This window comes from Bubalus bubalis, chromosome X (assembly GCF_019923935.1).
Source record: "Bubalus bubalis isolate 160015118507 breed Murrah chromosome X, NDDB_SH_1, whole genome shotgun sequence".
Classification (NCBI taxonomy): domain Eukaryota; kingdom Metazoa; phylum Chordata; class Mammalia; order Artiodactyla; family Bovidae; genus Bubalus; species Bubalus bubalis.
In genome coordinates this window covers 55,183,448-55,201,636 of record NC_059181.1, presented here as the reverse complement: position 1 = coordinate 55,201,636, position 18,189 = coordinate 55,183,448, and the positions used below count along the sequence as shown (strand labels likewise).

Here is an 18,189-nt window from a genome sequence, read left to right as displayed (position 1 = left end):
CTAACAGTGAAAGAGGATCATCTTTTCTCCACATGCTGTCCAGCATTTATTGTTTGTAGATCTTTTGATGATCCCTATCAAATTACCAGTGGCATTTTTCACACAAAAAATTTTTCACAATTTGTATGGAAACACAAAAGACCCTGAATAGCCAAGGTAATCTTGAGAAAGAAGAATGGAGCTGGAGGAATCAACCTTCTTGACTTCAGACTGTACTACAAAGCCACAGTCATCCAGACGGTATGGCACTGGCACAAAAACATAAACATAGACCAATGGAACAAGATAGAAAGCCCAGAGATAAACCCATGCACCTATGGGCACCTTATCTTTGACAAAGGAGGCAAAAATATACAGTGGAGAAAAGATAATCTCTTCAATAAGTGGTGCCTGGAAAACTGGACAGCTACATGTAAAAGAATGGAATTAGAACACCTCCTAACACCATACACAAAGATAAACTCAAAATGGATTAAAGACCTAAATGTAAGACCAGAAACTATAAAATTCTTAGAGGAAAACATAGGAAGAACACTCTATGACATAAGTCACACCAAGTTCCTCTATGATCCACCTCCTAGAGTAATGGAAATAAATAAAAATAAACAAATGGGGTCTAATTAGACTTAAAAGCTTTTGCACAGCAGAGGAAACCATATACAAGATGAAAAGATAGCCCTCAGAATGGGAGAAAATAATAGCAAATGAAGCAACTGACAAAGGATTAATCTCCAAAATATACAAGCAGCTTGTGTGTGTGTTAGTCGCTCAGTCGTGTCCAACCCTTTGTGAACCATGGACTGGAGCCCACCAGGCTCCTCTGTCCATGGACTGGAGCCCACCAGGCTCCTCTGTCCACGGGATTTTCCAGGCAAGAACACTGGAGTGGGTTGCCATTTCGTCCTCCAGGGGATCTTCCCAACCCAGGGATCAAACACATGTCTCCTGTGTTTCTTGTATTGCAGGTGGATTCTTTACCCGCTGAGCCATTAAAGGAATGACAGCTTAGGCAGCTCAATATCAGAAAAACAAACAACCCAATCAAAAAATTGGCAGAAGACATAAGTAGTTATTTCTCCAAAGAAGACATACAGATGGCCAATAAACACAAGAAAAATGCTCAGCATTGCTTGTTATTATTACTATAGAGAAATGCAAATCAAAACTACAATGTGGTATCACCTCACACTGGTCAGAATGGAGACTTTTAAAAAAAAATTTGTTTCTATTATGTTTGTAATTGCTTATTGGAGCATCTTAATAAACATCTATGTCACATTGCTTGTAAGTTTTAGTTGTCATTTCTCATCAAGTGTAGATTTTCCTGGTTTTGATATTATGAGTGATTTTTGATTAAAACCTGTACATTTTGGGTATTATGTTAATGAGACTTTGAATAGTATTTACATCTTTTGGTTTTATCATGCTTCTGACACTGCTCCGGCAGGGGAAGGGGAATGCCACTTAACTGATGCCAGATGGAGTGGAGTCCTGGTTCCTCATTTAGCCTCCATTGACACCTAGGGGTTGAGGGTGTCCTCAACCCCATCTGCAAGGTGGGGTTCTGGCTGTCCCCTATGCCTCTGCTGATACCACCCTGGCTGAGAGGAGAAGAAATGCCTTGCTATAGTTCTCATGACTTCCAGTAGCACCACACTAGGGGAAGGATGCTAGTTTCTGCTAGATGGTAGTAAAAGTGCCGATTCTCTACTGGGATTCCTCTGATACCAGCCCAGTGGGTACAAGAGGAAGGGCCCCTTGTTATCACCAGGTGGGCATGAATCCTGTCTTTCCATGTAGTCTCCACTGACAATGCATCAAAGGGGCCTTGTTATTGCCCAGTAGGAATGAAAGTTCAGTCTCCGAACTTGTCTTTCTCTGAGACCACCGTAGCATATTACAGCCAGCCAAGGGTGTAAGTTTAACTTCCCCACTTGGCCTTTGTTGGCATGGATAGTGGCTTAATATTTTCTGGGGAATTTTCTTGGAGTAGAGTGGTTATTATCTAAAACTTATCTATCTTGCAAGGTTGTCCCTTTCCTGGTCGTCTGCCTAGAGAGAGCAGGTGTTTTTTCTTTTGCTTTTGCTTATTCTCATTGATGCTTCCAGGTTTTCAGCTTCTCTAGCACCCGATCTAGGATAGATGAAGCAAAACAAAATAAAACAAAACCTCAGGGAAATCACTGCTTTGTTATTCCTTGGGCTCTGAGGTCAACAGTCTGCCTTCTTTGGTCTACTTCTCAGACTATTCTGATGTTTGTTTTATAACCAATGTCAAAGGTTTTAAACTGTACTTAGCAGGAGAAATAGGGAGAAGTACACCTACTACACCTTTCTAGACGCAGAGGTATCACTTGGTTTGTTTTCACACTTTATTTTATTATGGAAAACTTAAACATACACAAAAATAGAGAAATGAGTAGAAAGAATCCCCTTTAGTCAGCTTCAGCAATTTTCAATTTTGCCAATCATGTTTTATTTCTCTCCACTCCAAGATCTGTTGCAGTTTTTAAACTTAAATCCTAGATATTATATTATCTCATTCAATGTGAGCGCGCATCTCTAAGAGGAAACACTTTTTTTTTTACATAATCACAATGTCATTATCATAATTTACTAATTAATAATTCCTTAATGTAAGCAAATACTAAATCATATTCAAATTTCTGTGATTGTTTCAAGAAGTATTTTTAAATCTGATTTTTTTCAAAATAGGACACAAACCAAATGCAATGATGCATTTGTTGTTAGCGCTCTTAAGTCTCTTTTTAAAATCTTTAAATTTTCTAAGTTAGGCACAGAAAGACAAATACTGCATGATGCCATTTATATGTGGATCTAAAAAGTCCAACTCATATAGCCGAGAGTAGAACATTGCTCCCAGGAACTGGAGAGTGGGGGAAATGGGGACATGTTGGACAAAGGGTACAAAGTTTTAGTTATGTAGGATGAATAAGTTCTGGAGACCTAATGCACAGCATGGTCACTAAAGTCAATAATTCTGTACTGTATACTTGAAATTTACTAACAGAGTAGATCTTAACTGTTCTCATGATTTAAAAAAGGTAACTAGATGAGGTGATGAATGTGCTGATTACCTTCATGTGGTAATCATTTCACAATATATACATATCTCAAAATACCACATTGTATACCTTAAATATATACAATTTTTACTTGTAAATTATACCTCCATAAAGCTAGAAAAGAATGTGGAAGTCTCCCATCTTTCTTTTTCTCATTCTTTCTTTTTCACTTTGAAATAGACTTTAACCAGTATAGTACCAGAGTAGAAAGAAAAAGAAGCAAAACAGTACAAAGTCCAGGAACACATCAAATATTCAACAAAGATGGGATTTAAAATTAATGAAAAAATAATGATTATAACAAATGGCATTGGGATAACTAGCTATCAATTTTAGGAAATGCAACACAGTTAAATCACTATGCCAAAACTTTAAATAAGTTCTAAATGGATCGATAATTTAAATGAAACAATAAAAGTAATCTGAAGAAAAAATAGACTTTCATTTTTAGAGCAGTTTTAGGTTTACAAAAAAACTGAATGAAAGGTACAGAAAATTACCATATATGCTTTGCCCTCACACATGCATAACCTCCATTATCAACATCCTCCACCAGAGTGGTACATTTTTTTACAATTAATGAACTTACATTGACACATCACGATCACCTAACATTAAGATTCATTCTTGGTGTTGTACACACTTTGGGTTTAGATAAGTTTATAATGACATGTATCCACCATTATGGGGGCTTCCCAGGTGGCACAGTGGTAAAGAATCAGCCTGCCAATGCAGGAGACACAGGAGACATGGATTAGATCTCTGGATTGGGAGGATCCCCTGGAGAAGGAAATGGCAACCCACTCCAGTACTCTTGCCTGGAAAACTCCATGTACAGAGGAACCTGGTGGGTTACAGTCCATGGGGTCGCAAAGACTCAGACACGACGGAGTGACTGAACACACACACACACCCCGTTATAGTTTTATACAGAATAGTTTCAATGCCCTAAAATCCTCTGTGCTCAGTCTATTCATTCTTGATTCTCCCTGACCCCTGGCAACCACTCACCTTTTTTACTGTCACCATAGTTTTCCCTTTTCCAGAATGTCATATAGTGGAATCATACAGTATTAGCTTACTTTGTTGCTGCTGTTTTTTAATTTAAACATTTATTGTTTTCCTCATCTTCTTTTAAATGGCATTTATAACTTTAGAAAATGGGTTATTTTTCCTAAAAATTCCATTCTGGATTTGGCTGATTGTTTCTTAGTGGTGACACTGAACTTGTTCTTTTATTTCCCATATCACCATTAACTGGGAATTAGAGCTCCATACCTGATTAGATTTAGGCTCAGTTTTTATTTTTGGAATCAATATATCATAGGGGATATATGATTCCAACTGCATCACATCAGAAGGTACATAATATCTAGCTGTCCTATTCTTAGTGATGCTAAAATTGATCAGTGGGTTCAGATGGTATCTGATCCCTCCACTGTAAAATGCCCCATCATCCTTTGCTTAATCTTTTTTTTTCATTCATGATCATTGCCCTAGATTAGCGGTTCTCAAGCAGAGATGATTTTGTCCCTCGGGGGACATTTAACAATGTCTGAAGACATTTTTGATTGTCACAACTGGGGGGCAGTACTAACAGCATCTAGTGAGTAGGCACCAGAGACGCTGCTAAAAATTCTGTTAATACAGTGCATAGATAGTCCCCAAATAAAGAATGATCTGGCCCCAAATGTCAATAGTGTTGGTGTTGAGAAACCATGGTCTAGATTTATTATTTCACTAGAGATTATAACCTCAGATATGCAGATGACACCACCCTTATGGCAGAAAGTAAAGAAGAACTAAAGAGCCTCTTGATGAAAGTGAAAGAGGAGAGTGAAAACATTGGCTTAAAGCTCAACATTCAGAAAACTAAGATCATGGCAACCGGTCCCATCACTTTATGGCAAATAGATGGGGAAACAGTGGCTGACTTTATTTTTGGGGGGCTCCAAAAGTCGCTGCAGATGGTGATTGCAGCCATGAAATTAAAAGACGCTTGCTCCTTGGAAGAAAAGTTATGACCAATCTAGACAGCATATTAAAAAGCAGAGACATTACTTTGCTGACAAAGGTCTGTCTAGTCAAGGCTGTGGTTTTTTCAGTAGTCATGTATAGATGTGAGAGTTGGATTATAAAGAAAGCTGAGTGCCAAAGAATTGATGCTTTTGAACTGTGGTGTTGGAGAAGACTCTTGAGAGTCCCTTGGACTGCAAGGAGATCCAACCAGTCCATCCTAAAGGAAAACAGTCCTGAATATTCATTGGAAGGACTGATGCTGAAGCTGAAACTCTGATACAAAGAGCTGACTCATTTGAAAAGACCCTGATGCTAGGAAAGATTGAAGGCAGGAGAAGAAGGGGACAACAGAAGATGAGATGGTTGGATGGCATCACTGACTCAATGGACATGAGTTTGGGTAAGGTCCAGGAGTTGGTGATGGACAGGGAGGCCTGGCATGCTGCAGTCCATGGGGTTGCAAAGAGTTGGACACGACTGAGTGACTGAACTGAACTGAACTGAGAGATTATAAATAGTGACATAATAATTATATTATTCCTTCTGCATTTGCTATCTGCAGTTACTACATAAAGAAGAATATCATTAACTATGTGAAAGATGTGATAATTCTTGGGTTTTATTTTTATTAATTTTTGCAACAATAATTTGGTGCCCTACAACCATCCAGGGGTGACCAACATTTTTTAATATCATTATGAACTCATATTTTGTACATTTGATGCTTGATTAATTGCAGATTTTTTGATGTTCTAATTGTCCCAATATAGGCAAATGGGAACTCCCCTTCATCTTGGATCCTGTGTTCTTTTGACATGACTACATGAGTCTTTGATATCACCCTTGTTTTTTGACAAAAAAGATGTCCCAGGATAATTTCGTACAATTTCCTGTTATATACGTAAAATAATTATTTTTTCAAGGAAGATTGACTCCTTTTGGTACAAAATGATATTTATAGACCACACTCCAGGCATTAAACATACTCATTGCTAGTAGGTTGTCATTGCTGCTATGTCTTTTCAGTGGACAGAGCTAGGAAATAGTTTTAGAAAGAGAAAAATAAATAAACCATAAGTTCATAATGTTTCTGTAAATATTTATTTCCTCAACTTTCTTACACAAAAGGTAGCATACTACCTATGCTTTATGGTAAAGGATTTTGAGTCCATGTTATGAAGCAGAGAGGTAAGGAATCAAAAGTATGTCATTGAAGTAACATAGATGGACTAGAGATTATCATACTAAGTGCAGTAAGTCAGATGAAGGCAAATATCACAGGATCACTTACATGTGGAATCTTTAAAACATGATACAAATGAACTTATTTAAAAAGCAGAAACAGACTCACAGACACAGAAAACAGACTTACAGTTACCAGAGGGGAATGGCTGGGGAGAAGGATAAATTAGGAGTTTGGGATTAGCAGATACAAACTGATATAAATTGCTACATATAAAAAAGATAAACAACAAGGAACTACTGTGTAGCACAGGGAACTATACTCAACACTTTGTGTGTGTATATATATATAATCATTTTGCTGTACTGCTGCTACTGCTGCTGCTAAGTCGCTTCAGTCGTGTCCAACTCTGTGCGACCCCATAGACAGCAGCCCACCAGGTGCCCCCGTCCCTGGGATTCTCCAGGCAAGAACACTGGAGTGGGTTGCCATTTCCTTCTCCAATGCATGAAAGTGAAAAGTGAAAGTGAAGTCGCTCAGTCGTGTCCGACTCTTAGCGACCCCATGGACTGCAGCCCACCAGGCTCCTTGTCCAGGGGATTTTCCAGGCAAGAGTACTGGAGTGGGGTGCCATTGCCTTCTCCTGGAGCTAATACAACACTGTATATAAGCTGTAACTCAATAACAAAAAAAAAAAAAGGAAAAAGTATATGTCAAATGGGGCAGCAATCTGAAGGGGTATAGCCAGAGCTGCAGAAGACAGATAGAAGCTAAGAAACAGACTACTGGAATCAATATGTTGTGAAAACTGGGAAAATGGCTGGTTAGGATATGACGCAGTATAATCTATATCTTTGCTGTCATCTGTCACAAGCCTGACTTTGCTCTCTCTGTAAGTCTTTCCTTTCTTTCAGCCAGAAAAGGGCCTGGGCCATTGGAATCACAGGGGCGCAGGATACTCAGGGCTAGATGTGTGCTTGAAGAATACCTTGACTTCCATTCTCTGCCCGCTTCCACACCACTAGCCTACTGCTTCCTTCTGTAGGGCTTGCATCTTCTGGAAGCCTGTGGGGGAGCCTGACGAGCCTCAGGTTCAGTTCCCTAGTTACTAGTATGGCTCTGGGGATGCAGGCTGCAAGTCTTTGTCCTGCTGCAATGATGAGCAGGGCTGCTGAGCTGGCTACCTTGGTCATCATAACCAGGCCAGGAGACTGGCTATTCCTGAGCTTAGGACGGCTTGGCATGATCCAAATGGGATGGGAAGAACCTACCTGACCAGCTTCCAGATCTAAGGGCTTAGTGCTGAGTGAACTTGCCATTTTCCCTTTTTTTTTTTAGCCCAGTGAAGACTCACAGACCATTGAGGGCTGGAAAAAGTAGGTGTCAGATCTCATTGTTGATAGTATGTATATTCTGAATGGGAACAGGTATAGAAGCAGAGAGAAAGCATAAGCAAATTCGAGGCATTTATTGTTTTTGTGCCTCAGTTTCATTTGTATGGTGAGAATAATATTGGGACTTATCTCATCAGGGTATTAGAGGTTTAAATAACTTTGCTGTTGTTCAGTTGCTAAGTCATGTCCAACTCTTTGTGACCCCACAGCCCGTAGCCTGCCAAGCTCCTCTGTCCATGGGATTTCCCAGACAAGAATACTGGAGTGGGTTGCCATTTCCTTCTCCACAGGATCTTCCTACCCAGGGATTGAACCTGTGTCTCCTGAATTGCAGGCTGTCTCCTGCATTACTGGTGGATTCTTTACAGCTGAGCCACCAGGGAAGCCCTACTTTTACTATCATTTGAGTATAATCATTGTATGAAATCATTGTATGAAAATCATAAGTTATATCATGCTAACACCCTCAAAGATTCCCATCATAATTGACATAATATTTAAATCCTACATAATGGTCTATAAGGCTCCAGGTTATCTTGTTCCTGCCTACATCTCTATCTTGGTCATCCTGTACCACTCTCCTTCTTCTTGGTCACCGAATTCAAGCCATTCTGGACATATTTTCATTTCTTAAAATCATCAAACTCTTTTATCTCAGGACCTCTGCACTTGCTCTACATGTTTACAATCAGAAAAACAAAAAACCTGAGAAACTAAAATCCAGAATCCATAAAGAAAAGTTTGTGAATCTTGACTATATAATAATGTTAAGCAAACTCTGGGAGATGGTGATGGATAGAGAAGCCTGGTGTGCTGCAGTCTGTGGGGTCACAAAGAATCAGACACAACTTAGCGAATGAACAACAACAAACATCATATGGTTAAAAAATGAAATAAAATACAATAGTTAAATGATGAATGGGAAAATAAACATATACTTGCACATGACAGCCAAAAGACTAATACCTTGGTAGTTAGGAGTCCAAAGTCTAGATTCTAACTGCTGGGTTTGAATCCCAGGTCCATCATTTACTAGCTGTGTGAACTTGGGTTTCACTTAATCTCTTTACGTCTCAGTTGCCTCAACTGTAAAATGGGGATTATAACAACACCTACTACTTAATATTGTAGAGAGGGTTAAGCAATTTAATAGACTGACTCTTGGTATACTCAAGCACCATGTAAATTTTACTTATTATCAGGGTTACGAAGAAGCCAAAAGAAAATTAGGCAAAGGATGTAAACATGCAGTTCACAAAAACGTAATATGAAATAATCAATAAACATGAAAATATGGTTGACTGGTGGCTCAGAAGGTAAAGAATCTGCCTGCAATGCAGGAGACCCATGTTTGGTCCCTGGGTTGGGACGATCCCCTGGAGGAGGAAATGGCAACTCCAGTATTCTTGCCTGGACAATCCAATGGACAGAGGAGTCTGCCAGGCTACAGTCCATGGGGTCACAAAGAGTCGGACATGACTGACATATGGTTGACTTCACTCATGATAAAAAGCATTAATTTATTTCACATATATTTACATGTGTATTAAATGCCAAAGAGGCACTGGGCATAGAATGGTGAACATCTTACTCTCATGGAGTTTACATTGTAGTAAGTGTGTGTGTGTGTGTGTGTGTGTGTGTGATATTTAATACATCATGTAGTAATAGTGTTTTAAATAAAAAAAAGCAGGAATGGGGTGTCATTTTATAAAAAGGTCAAGAACTCTGAGATAAGGTGATAGTTAAGCAGTGATCTGAAAAAGTGAGGGAGAAAGTCATGAGGATTTCTAGGGGAACAGCTTTCCAAGAAGAGGGAACAATAAGGGCACAGGCTTGGAAGCAGGAGCCAGCTTAGCTTATTCAAGGAACAGCAGTAAATCTAGTTTGTTCGAGGCAAGGCTGCGTTGATAGAAAGCGAGGTCTAAGAGACAGAGGCCAGATACTACAGGACTTTAAAGGCCAGGATAAGGACTTGGGACTTTGCTAGGAGTGAAATGAAAAGCCTGCTATCACTTGGGAATTGTACTCAGCTACGCATAACAGGGATCCAAATAACAAAGGCTTAAATAGGATGATGCTTTGAGTATTATATTGATTCTAGGACACACCATTATTTTACGTACCAAGAAAGAGGAAATAAATGCTGGCAAATATAATCCAGAAGCTGTCATTCAAAGATTTCAGAGATATTGAAGCATAAACAGAGATGTACCTTTCAGAGATGGTACCATAATATGCTATTTTTTTCTCATGTAAGATTAGGTCCTGAGGTAATCAGTTTTTGATTGCAAGATGGCTACTCAGCTACAGCCATTAAATCCTCATTTCAGAGAGGAAGGAGAAATGACGAAGGAGGAAATGCCTTTTATTCCTCCATATTAATTTTGTAAAAATTTCCTCCAAAAAATTTACTGACATTTTTATTGGCATTGCATTGGTTGTGCACGTCAACTTAGCACTGCCTGATGTCTAGCATAGAGCTAAGTTGTTGATCCATATGTATATTACAGCCTCATTTATTTTTCATAAAAAGGATAACTGTATGGAACATGCTTGTATTGGCATAGAAAATTTCTCAAAGGATACATGAGAAACTGTTAACAAGTGGTTGTTTGGGGGGAATAAAACTGAGTTTGATTGGCAGGGGAGGGGCTTTAACTTTTCATGTTATGCCTTCTTTCATCTCTCTTTTTAAAACTATAAATTTTGTATATATCGCTTTTAAAATAATAAATATAAACCAGTAACCTTAAAAGTGGAATGTGCATTACCCTGGGGGTATAGGAAGACTTTCCAAGGGGTAAATAAGCACTTAGAGTTTGAAGGGGATCAATTTCTACATCCTCAAATTTCATTTTCATATTTCCTAAAATTGATCTGCTAGAGAATACACTAGTAGCAAAAAAATTAAGCCGGTTCTCTTTTTCCATCTCCCTTTTCACAAATAGTTCTCTTTGCACTTTACAAAAGAAAAACGTATCTTTGATCCATCCCAAATCTTACCTGAGTGCACTGCCCCACAGTGTAAAATCCTCAGGGTACCAGAGAGACAGTTCCAAACACTGCTGCCAATGGTGAAGAAACAAACTGGCCTAACAAATGAATATATTGGTATCAAATCCTGTTTCAACTTGGCTGGTTTCCAGTAAAATTGAAGGCAAACCCAACTGAGCTGTCAGCTGACAAATCATGAGAAATAATTTTAAAGATAAATCATTGTGTAATTTTCCCCCATATGTCTTCAAAGGAATTCAAATACTTGAGTGACATTTCTAAAACAAAATGTCCATTCCTATTTACTTAGGAATGTTTCTATGTGTGGTTTAACAATGTTTCTATGTGCGGTTTAACCAAACAAAAAGTTGTAAGAGAACTGATGCTGAATTCTGCCTCATTCTAAAATAAGCAATATTTATCTATTAATACACTCACCACCTTTTTTAAAAAAAAGACTTACATCACTAGTAAATTTTTGTTTTTTAATAATTACACATCAAAATTTGTAATATATTTATAACTTTTTGATCCACTGTATTCCAATATTAATTGTCATGATAACACAAGCAAGACTAAATTGTGAACAACACTTACAGCTTTAGGATCACAGGAACTTTTAAAAAGCATTTAAATAGCAAAATATACACATATTTTTGCTACAGAGAAATCTGGTAGGATAATCTGGTAGGAAAATCATTTCAAGTGTAAAAAATATGTATTATTGGGATAAAATTCTGTTATAAGAATAAGATGGAATTGAGAACTCAGGAAGAAAAGGGAAAATTTACACCTCCCAAACTATCAAAGAAGAGCTCATTTATGAATTTTTAAAACTGATGATTTTAAATAGCTCTTAAATCACTAACAGATTTAGGTTTCACTGCTTTCACATAAAACTGTAATATTTTGTTTGTGAATGTTAATATTTGTCAGAAATCACATTATTTGCAACTTGACACTTTGGATGCAAAATTTGAGATGTCAACCTAAATATGTGTGAAGGAGCACAACAGTAAAAATATTTTTAGAGAGCATTGTTATAAACCAATAGTTTTATATAAACATACAAAATAAATATCAGGGGGAGCGTCATATACTCATTTGCCACCTTGTGGCCAGAGTTGTATTCAACGCCAGGCAAGGTGCTGCAATGAGGAAGGGGTCTCTCTTTAGGTCAGCCCCTTCAGCTACGCTTCCATCAGGTCTTTGTGAGGCTGAGATGGTAGCATTCGCCTGGGACTGAATCCAGACTCAAGCAAGCAAGAAGCATCAAAAGGATTATGCTGACACCTGCCCCTCTCCATGTGATTCAGAGCAAAAGCAACATGCAATCAGGAAAGGAATGTTAAGAACTGCAACAAAATTCTGACTTTTCCCATGAGGACTGCTTAAAAAAAATCAAATAAACTATTTCTGATATTCTTTTCTTGATTCTTCTGGTTTTGGTGTCTCTTCTCTACTGGTGACCTAGACACTTCCTCAGTCTGCCTTTTGGGGAACCCACTCCTGTTTCTGGCCCCTGGGGCATGTTTGTTTGGTTCGGTGATGGTTTCTCAGCTCCTAGTGCAACACCTGGTCTGGGTTGGCACTGAATAGACATTTGTTGAGTGAGTGGATGGCAGAGTGCACACCCCGCCCCACCCTGCACTCCCCGCCCCCCCCACCGCACCGCCCCAGCCTCCGCTTCTTCCTTGACATGCTGGACATGTGGGCTTCGCCAGGAAGATGATCAGTAAAGCTGTCAGGTTGCCATGGTTAGTCATCAGTGGGAGATAGCCTTGGTACACTGAGATTTTTAGGTTACTTTGATGTCTGTTACCCTGTGGAGGTGGGATGAGAGTGTTTCTTGTGCCTCCCTGCCCCCACCCTTATAGGAGCAGGATTCCTTCAGTGGGTGCTCTAGTTGTAGTTCCTCTCGTTGCAGGCCAAAAAGGGCAGGCATTTATTGGAAGGATACTGGGATGCTTCAAGGGATGGGAACAAGAGTTGGCTTAGGAAGGGGAGGCACCAGAGCAGTTCTGGTGACCTCAGGTGTATGGGAACCAGCATTCTATCCTCTTTAAAGAAAGTGAAAGTCGCTGGGTGGTTTCCGACTCTTTGTGACCCCATGGACTATACAGTTCATGGAATTATCCAGGCCAGAATGCTGGAGTGGGTAGCTTTTCCCTTCTCCAGGGGATCTTCCCAACCCAGGGATAGAACCCAGGTCTCCCACATTGCAGGTGGATTCTTTACCAGCTGAGCCACAAGGGAAGCCCTCTATCCTCCTTAAGGGCTCGTGATTCCTGACAACCAACACCTGCTGCTGACCCTGGGCGGCCTACACACTGCCCCCTACCTGGAGGAGGGGCCAGGTGGACGGGTGATATCCACACTAACCAGGGAGAACTCGGCCACAATGTAATGAGGCAGCACAGCCCTACAGGCCGGGCAGTGTGTAATGGGCCAAGGGCTGCCATCACTGGGGCTCAGGCACCAGACTCTTCCTGGAACACACTGTCCCCAACTCTGCTCCTCGTGAGCCTCATCCTGACACCTGCCCTGGGCTGTACTGCCCGGGACCAGCACCTGCAGCTGCTTCCCAACATCCCCAAGTTGCCCAAGACCCAAGCCACTTGCTCTGGGCTCAGTCTTCATGAGCCCCTTGGTGCTGCTCCCCGTGGCTCCCAGCTCAGCACAGTGGGGCCCTGAAGATGCATGGCCGCCCCTCCCCCTGACTGGCGGTTCCACACATGGAAGCTGGTTCCCTGCCACTCCCACCTGCTGCCTGAGCTGGGCCTCCGCTGGGCTTGAGGGTCTTGGGACAGTGTCCTGTAGTTCAGGCCCCTCTCTCAGCTGTAGGGGAGATGCCAGCAGTAGGCCTGGCTTTGTTGTGCCTTGTCCATCCCGCCACCCCTGTGGCAGCTGGCTCAGCGTCTCCTGGGCCAGAAGGCTGGCTGCCAAAACCTCAGCCCACCCGTGGCCTTGGGAGCCTGAGGGAAAGGTGCAGAGGAGGCGAGGAGCAGGCATGGACTGTGCAGAGCACCGATAAGATGGGCATGGGATGTGCCTCTTGGAGCCCAATGGCCTTGGGAGCTCTGCCCCTCTGTATCTGGGGTCCAGGCCTGCCCCAGGGCAGAACCTGGGGTGGGCGGGGAGCCTCAGACAGGGATGGGAACCTGCTCAGCCTCAGAGATGCTGGCTGATCACCGCTTCTGCCAGCGCTCCTCGCGACCCGGCCTCTGGGGGGATGTTTCCCAGCCCCAGGGACGTTTCTGGACTAGGATATCTCTCTATCCCTAGCCCCGCAGTGCTGGGGGAGGCTGCATGGACGAAGGGAAGGACGGAGAGAGGGGAGGAGACGATGAAAGGGGTCAGAGCAGCGATTGGAGCCGAGAACTGGAAGCGCCTTAAAGAGACTGCGCGGTCCCCGCCCCCCTTCCCGCCAGCCTCAATGAATTAGAGCTGTGTTTCTCAAACTTGCCTGCTCATAAGAATCTTCTCGGGCCCTAGTTAAAGATACAGGTTCCGGAGCATGTTCCTTCGGGATTCTGATTCAGTGGGGCTGCGGGTGGAGCCGAGGAATCTGTAATTTTAACACGCTCCCCACGTGATTCTCGTGAACAAGCAAGTTTGGGAAATATTGAATTAAAGGAAACCGGGCCTGGCTGCAGAGCGGCCTCCGCTAGGGGGCTACGGCAGGAGGATTCCCGGGGGCGTCGCCTGCTTCCGCCGCCGCCTCCTTCAGTGAAAGTCCCTTTTGGGTCCAGCTGCCACAGCCACCGCGCTCCCTCAGGCCGGACGGGGGACACCCCTGGTCTGCGTGGCCCCCGCGCCGCCACGCCCAGTGGCCGCCCCAGCCCTGCGATTAGGGGGAGGAGCCGCTGCCAGTGGAGGCGGAGGAGCAGAGGAGGCGGAGACGGCAGAGACGGCGGAGAAGGCGGAGAGGAAGGTGGAGGCGGAGGCGAAGGTGGAAGGGAAGGTAGAGGCGGCGGGGAAGGTGGAGGCGGCTGGGAAGGTGGACGCCACCGGGAAGGTGGACACTGTGGAGGGTCCGGGACGCCGGGTAGAGCTCAAGCTGGAGCCCGAACCTGAACCCGAGCCGGCACGGGAGGCGGAGCAGGAGCCGAAGGGGGAGCCGAAGCAGGAGCCTGAGGATGAGAACCCGGCGCGGAGTGGCGGTGGCGGCGGCAGAGACGAGGTTCCTCTCCCTACCCTTCCCTCCGACCCCCCGCGGCCCCCCGATCCTTCCCCGCGGCGCAGCCGTGCCCCCCGCCGCCGACCCCGGCCGCGGCCGCAGACCCGGCTCCGTACCCCGCCGCAGCCTAGGCCACGGCCCCCGCCCCGGCCCCGGCCCCGGCGCGGCCCTGGGGGCGGGTGCCTGGATGTGGATTTCGCGGTGGGTCCACCAGGCTGTTCCCACGTGAACAGCTTTAAGGTGGGAGAGAACTGGAGGCAGGAACTGCGGGTGATCTACCAGTGCTTCGTGTGGTGTGGAACCCCAGAGACCAGGAAAAGCAAGGCAAAGTCTTGTATCTGCCATGTGTGTGGCACCCATTTGAACAGACTCCACTCTTGCCTTTCCTGTGTCTTCTTTGGCTGCTTCACAGAGAAGCACATTCATGAGCACGCCGAGACGAAACAACACAACTTAGCAGTAGACCTTTATTACGGAGGTATATACTGCTTTATGTGTAAGGACTATGTATATGACAGAGACATTGAGCAAATTGCCAAAGAAGAGCAAGGGGAAGCTTTGAAATTACAAGCCTCCACCTCGACCGAGGTTTCTCACCAGCAGTATTCAGTGCCAGGCCTCGGTGAGAAGTATCCAACCTGGGAGACAACCAAACCTGAGTTAGAACTGCTGGGCCATAACCCAAGGAGAAGAAGAATCGCCTCCAGCTTTACCATCGGTTTAAGAGGACTGATCAATCTTGGCAACACGTGCTTTATGAACTGCATTGTCCAGGCCCTTACCCACACTCCGATCCTGAGAGATTTCTTCCTCTCTGACAGGCACAGATGTGAAATGCCGAGTCCGGAGTTGTGTCTGGTCTGTGAGATGTCTTCGCTTTTTCGAGAGTTGTATTCTGGAAACCCATCTCCTCATGTTCCCTATAAGTTACTGCACCTGGTATGGATACACGCACGGCATTTAGCAGGGTACAGGCAACAGGATGCACATGAGTTTCTCATTGCAGCCTTAGATGTCCTGCACAGGCACTGCAAAGGTGATGATGCTGGGAAGGCGGCCAGCAATCCCAACCACTGTAACTGCATCATTGACCAAATTTTCACAGGTGGCCTGCAATCTGATGTCACCTGTCAAGCCTGTCATGGTGTCTCCACCACAATAGACCCCTGCTGGGACATCAGTTTGGACTTGCCTGGCTCTTGTACCTCCTTCTGGCCGATGAGCCCAGGGAGGGAGAGCAGTGTTAACGGGGAAAGCCACATACCAGGAATCACTACCCTCACGGACTGCCTGCGAAGGTTTACGAGGCCAGAGCACTTAGGAAGCAGTGCCAAAATCAAGTGTGGTAGTTGCCAAAGCTACCAGGAATCTACCAAACAGCTCACAATGAATAAATTACCTGTCGTTGCCTGTTTTCATTTCAAACGGTTTGAACACTCAGCCAAACAAAGGCGCAAGATCACTACATACATATCCTTTCCTCTGGAGCTGGATATGACACCGTTCATGGCCTCGAGTAAAGAGAGCAGGATGAATGGACAGTTGCAGCTGCCAACCAATAGTGGAAACGATGAGAATAAGTATTCCTTGTTTGCTGTGGTTAATCACCAAGGAACCTTGGAGAGTGGCCACTACACCAGCTTCATCCGGCACCACAAGGACCAGTGGTTCAAGTGTGATGATGCCGTCATCACCAAGGCCAGTATTAAGGACGTGCTGGACAGTGAAGGGTATTTACTGTTCTATCACAAACAGGTCCTGGAACATGAATCAGAAAAAGTGAAAGAAGTGAATACACAAGCCTACTGAAGTGACACACAGACCTACCTACCTGGAGTGGAAGATGACAGTGCCCATACTACAACTGGCATCAAGATTTAAAGGACCTACTTGCATGGCCCACGGGCCTGACAGTAAGAACTGAACAGTTTCCAGTGTCTAAAAGGTCCTGACTGGAAGAGGAATAGAAGGGGTGGGAGAAGAGGCTCTAGTCTAAGCAGTCACTTAAAGGAAGACTAAATGGCAGGATGCTCTGGGCGGGGCAGGCAGGAGCAGGGAAATCAGACACTGGTCCATATCCTATATTCCTCCAAAAGATTGTGTGGGAAAGTGTGGGGTGGGAGGGGGGTGGTATGGGGGGGATGTGTGCCCTTGTAACTGTAAAACATCTTTCTCCATGGGTGTTTCAGCTTCAACTGACCAATCACATAACAGTTATATGTTTGGGGGAGAAAAAAGAAAAGCTTATACAAATGTAGCCCATTACATATATGGGTAGGAAAGTGGAAAAGCGGAGGAAGCAGGGATATTTCATTGACAAACACCTTTGCCAGTTTCTTTGTATTTGTGATTTTTTTGTGCTATTAAATGCAGTATTAAACAAAGAAAAGCCCATGTGGGCCTGTGAAACAAGAAAAGGGGGCTTTTGTATAAGGGGAGCAATTGCTCCAAAGGTAGAGAAGACAAGAAACACTGTAAGATAAACAACCAACACAGACAGGCCTCAGCTAAGAGTTTAGTGTGTGAGTGTTTAAAAAAAAAAAGCTGTATGATATACTTGAGCAAATCAATGAACCTCTTTGCGATTGTTTTCTCATCTGTACAATGCAGATAATTCCTACCTTAACGGGTTATTGTTAAAGATTAAGTGATATAAAATGTGTCAAAGTATTAATTAAAAAGGCTTGAGACTTTGTACGGGCTCAGTGAACATTTGTTGGATCTGAAACTTCTTTGGTCCAGGACCAGAATGCATTAGAGGTGAGGGGCAGCCCTATCTGAGACCCACGGACAAAAATGACACACACTGTGTCAGATACAGTCACACATACGTATACACTTATAACTTCCTCCCCAGTACTGTTTTTGTTTTTTTTTTTTGAGCCCCAAGGCATCAGATTCCACTATTGTCCCTTGGGTACAGGGCATTACAGTCAGTGCCACACTCAGGACTGGGGGGAGAATCACAGGTGTCCCCCCTCAAAGTCATTATTCTGTCCAGTTGGAAGACTGTCATGTTGTTATCATGACTCAGCACCCCAGGGATGGGACTCGGGGCCAGTGGGCTGCTAGGCTTCCACGGGAGGGTGTTGGTGGTCTTTGCCCTCCAGAAGTGTTATGGACATGGCTGCATCTACCTGCAGGCATAGATCATGAAAAGACTGCTCACTGGTCTACCAGCCCAGGGACAGCAGGGGAGTGGCATGTTGGCCCCCTCCCTGATTCTCACAGAGGGCTAAGCCCAAACAAATGGGATGTGCCCAGGACAGGTTAAGCCCTGGTGGTGGTTCCTTCTTTTATCCTCTTCATCAGATACAAAAGGACATGTTA

General features: G+C 43.6%; 1 protein-coding gene across 1 annotated transcript; it reads left to right on the top strand.

Annotated features, from left to right (window-relative positions):
* Window positions 1-13,085: 13,085 nt before the first annotated feature.
* Window positions 13,086-17,554, top strand: USP27X (ubiquitin specific peptidase 27 X-linked). Its single transcript, XM_025275894.3, has 2 exons — window positions 13,086-13,361; window positions 14,416-17,554. The coding sequence occupies exons 1-2, from the start codon at window positions 13,086-13,088 to the stop codon at window positions 16,666-16,668; spliced, it is 2,529 nt and encodes an 842-aa protein (XP_025131679.3). The 3' UTR covers window positions 16,669-17,554.
* Window positions 17,555-18,189: the final 635 nt, after the last annotated feature.

What these genes read in the sequence shown, in the direction of transcription:
- USP27X (XM_025275894.3), top strand. Translation starts at nt 13,086, where the DNA reads ATGAGGCAGCACAGCCCTACAGGCCGGGCAGTGTGTAATGGGCCAAGG. An exon ending in GTGGCTCCCAGCTCAGCACA is followed by an intron (nt 13,362 to 14,415) that starts GTGGGGCCCTGA and finishes CTTCAGTGAAAG; the next exon opens with TCCCTTTTGGGTCCAGCTGC.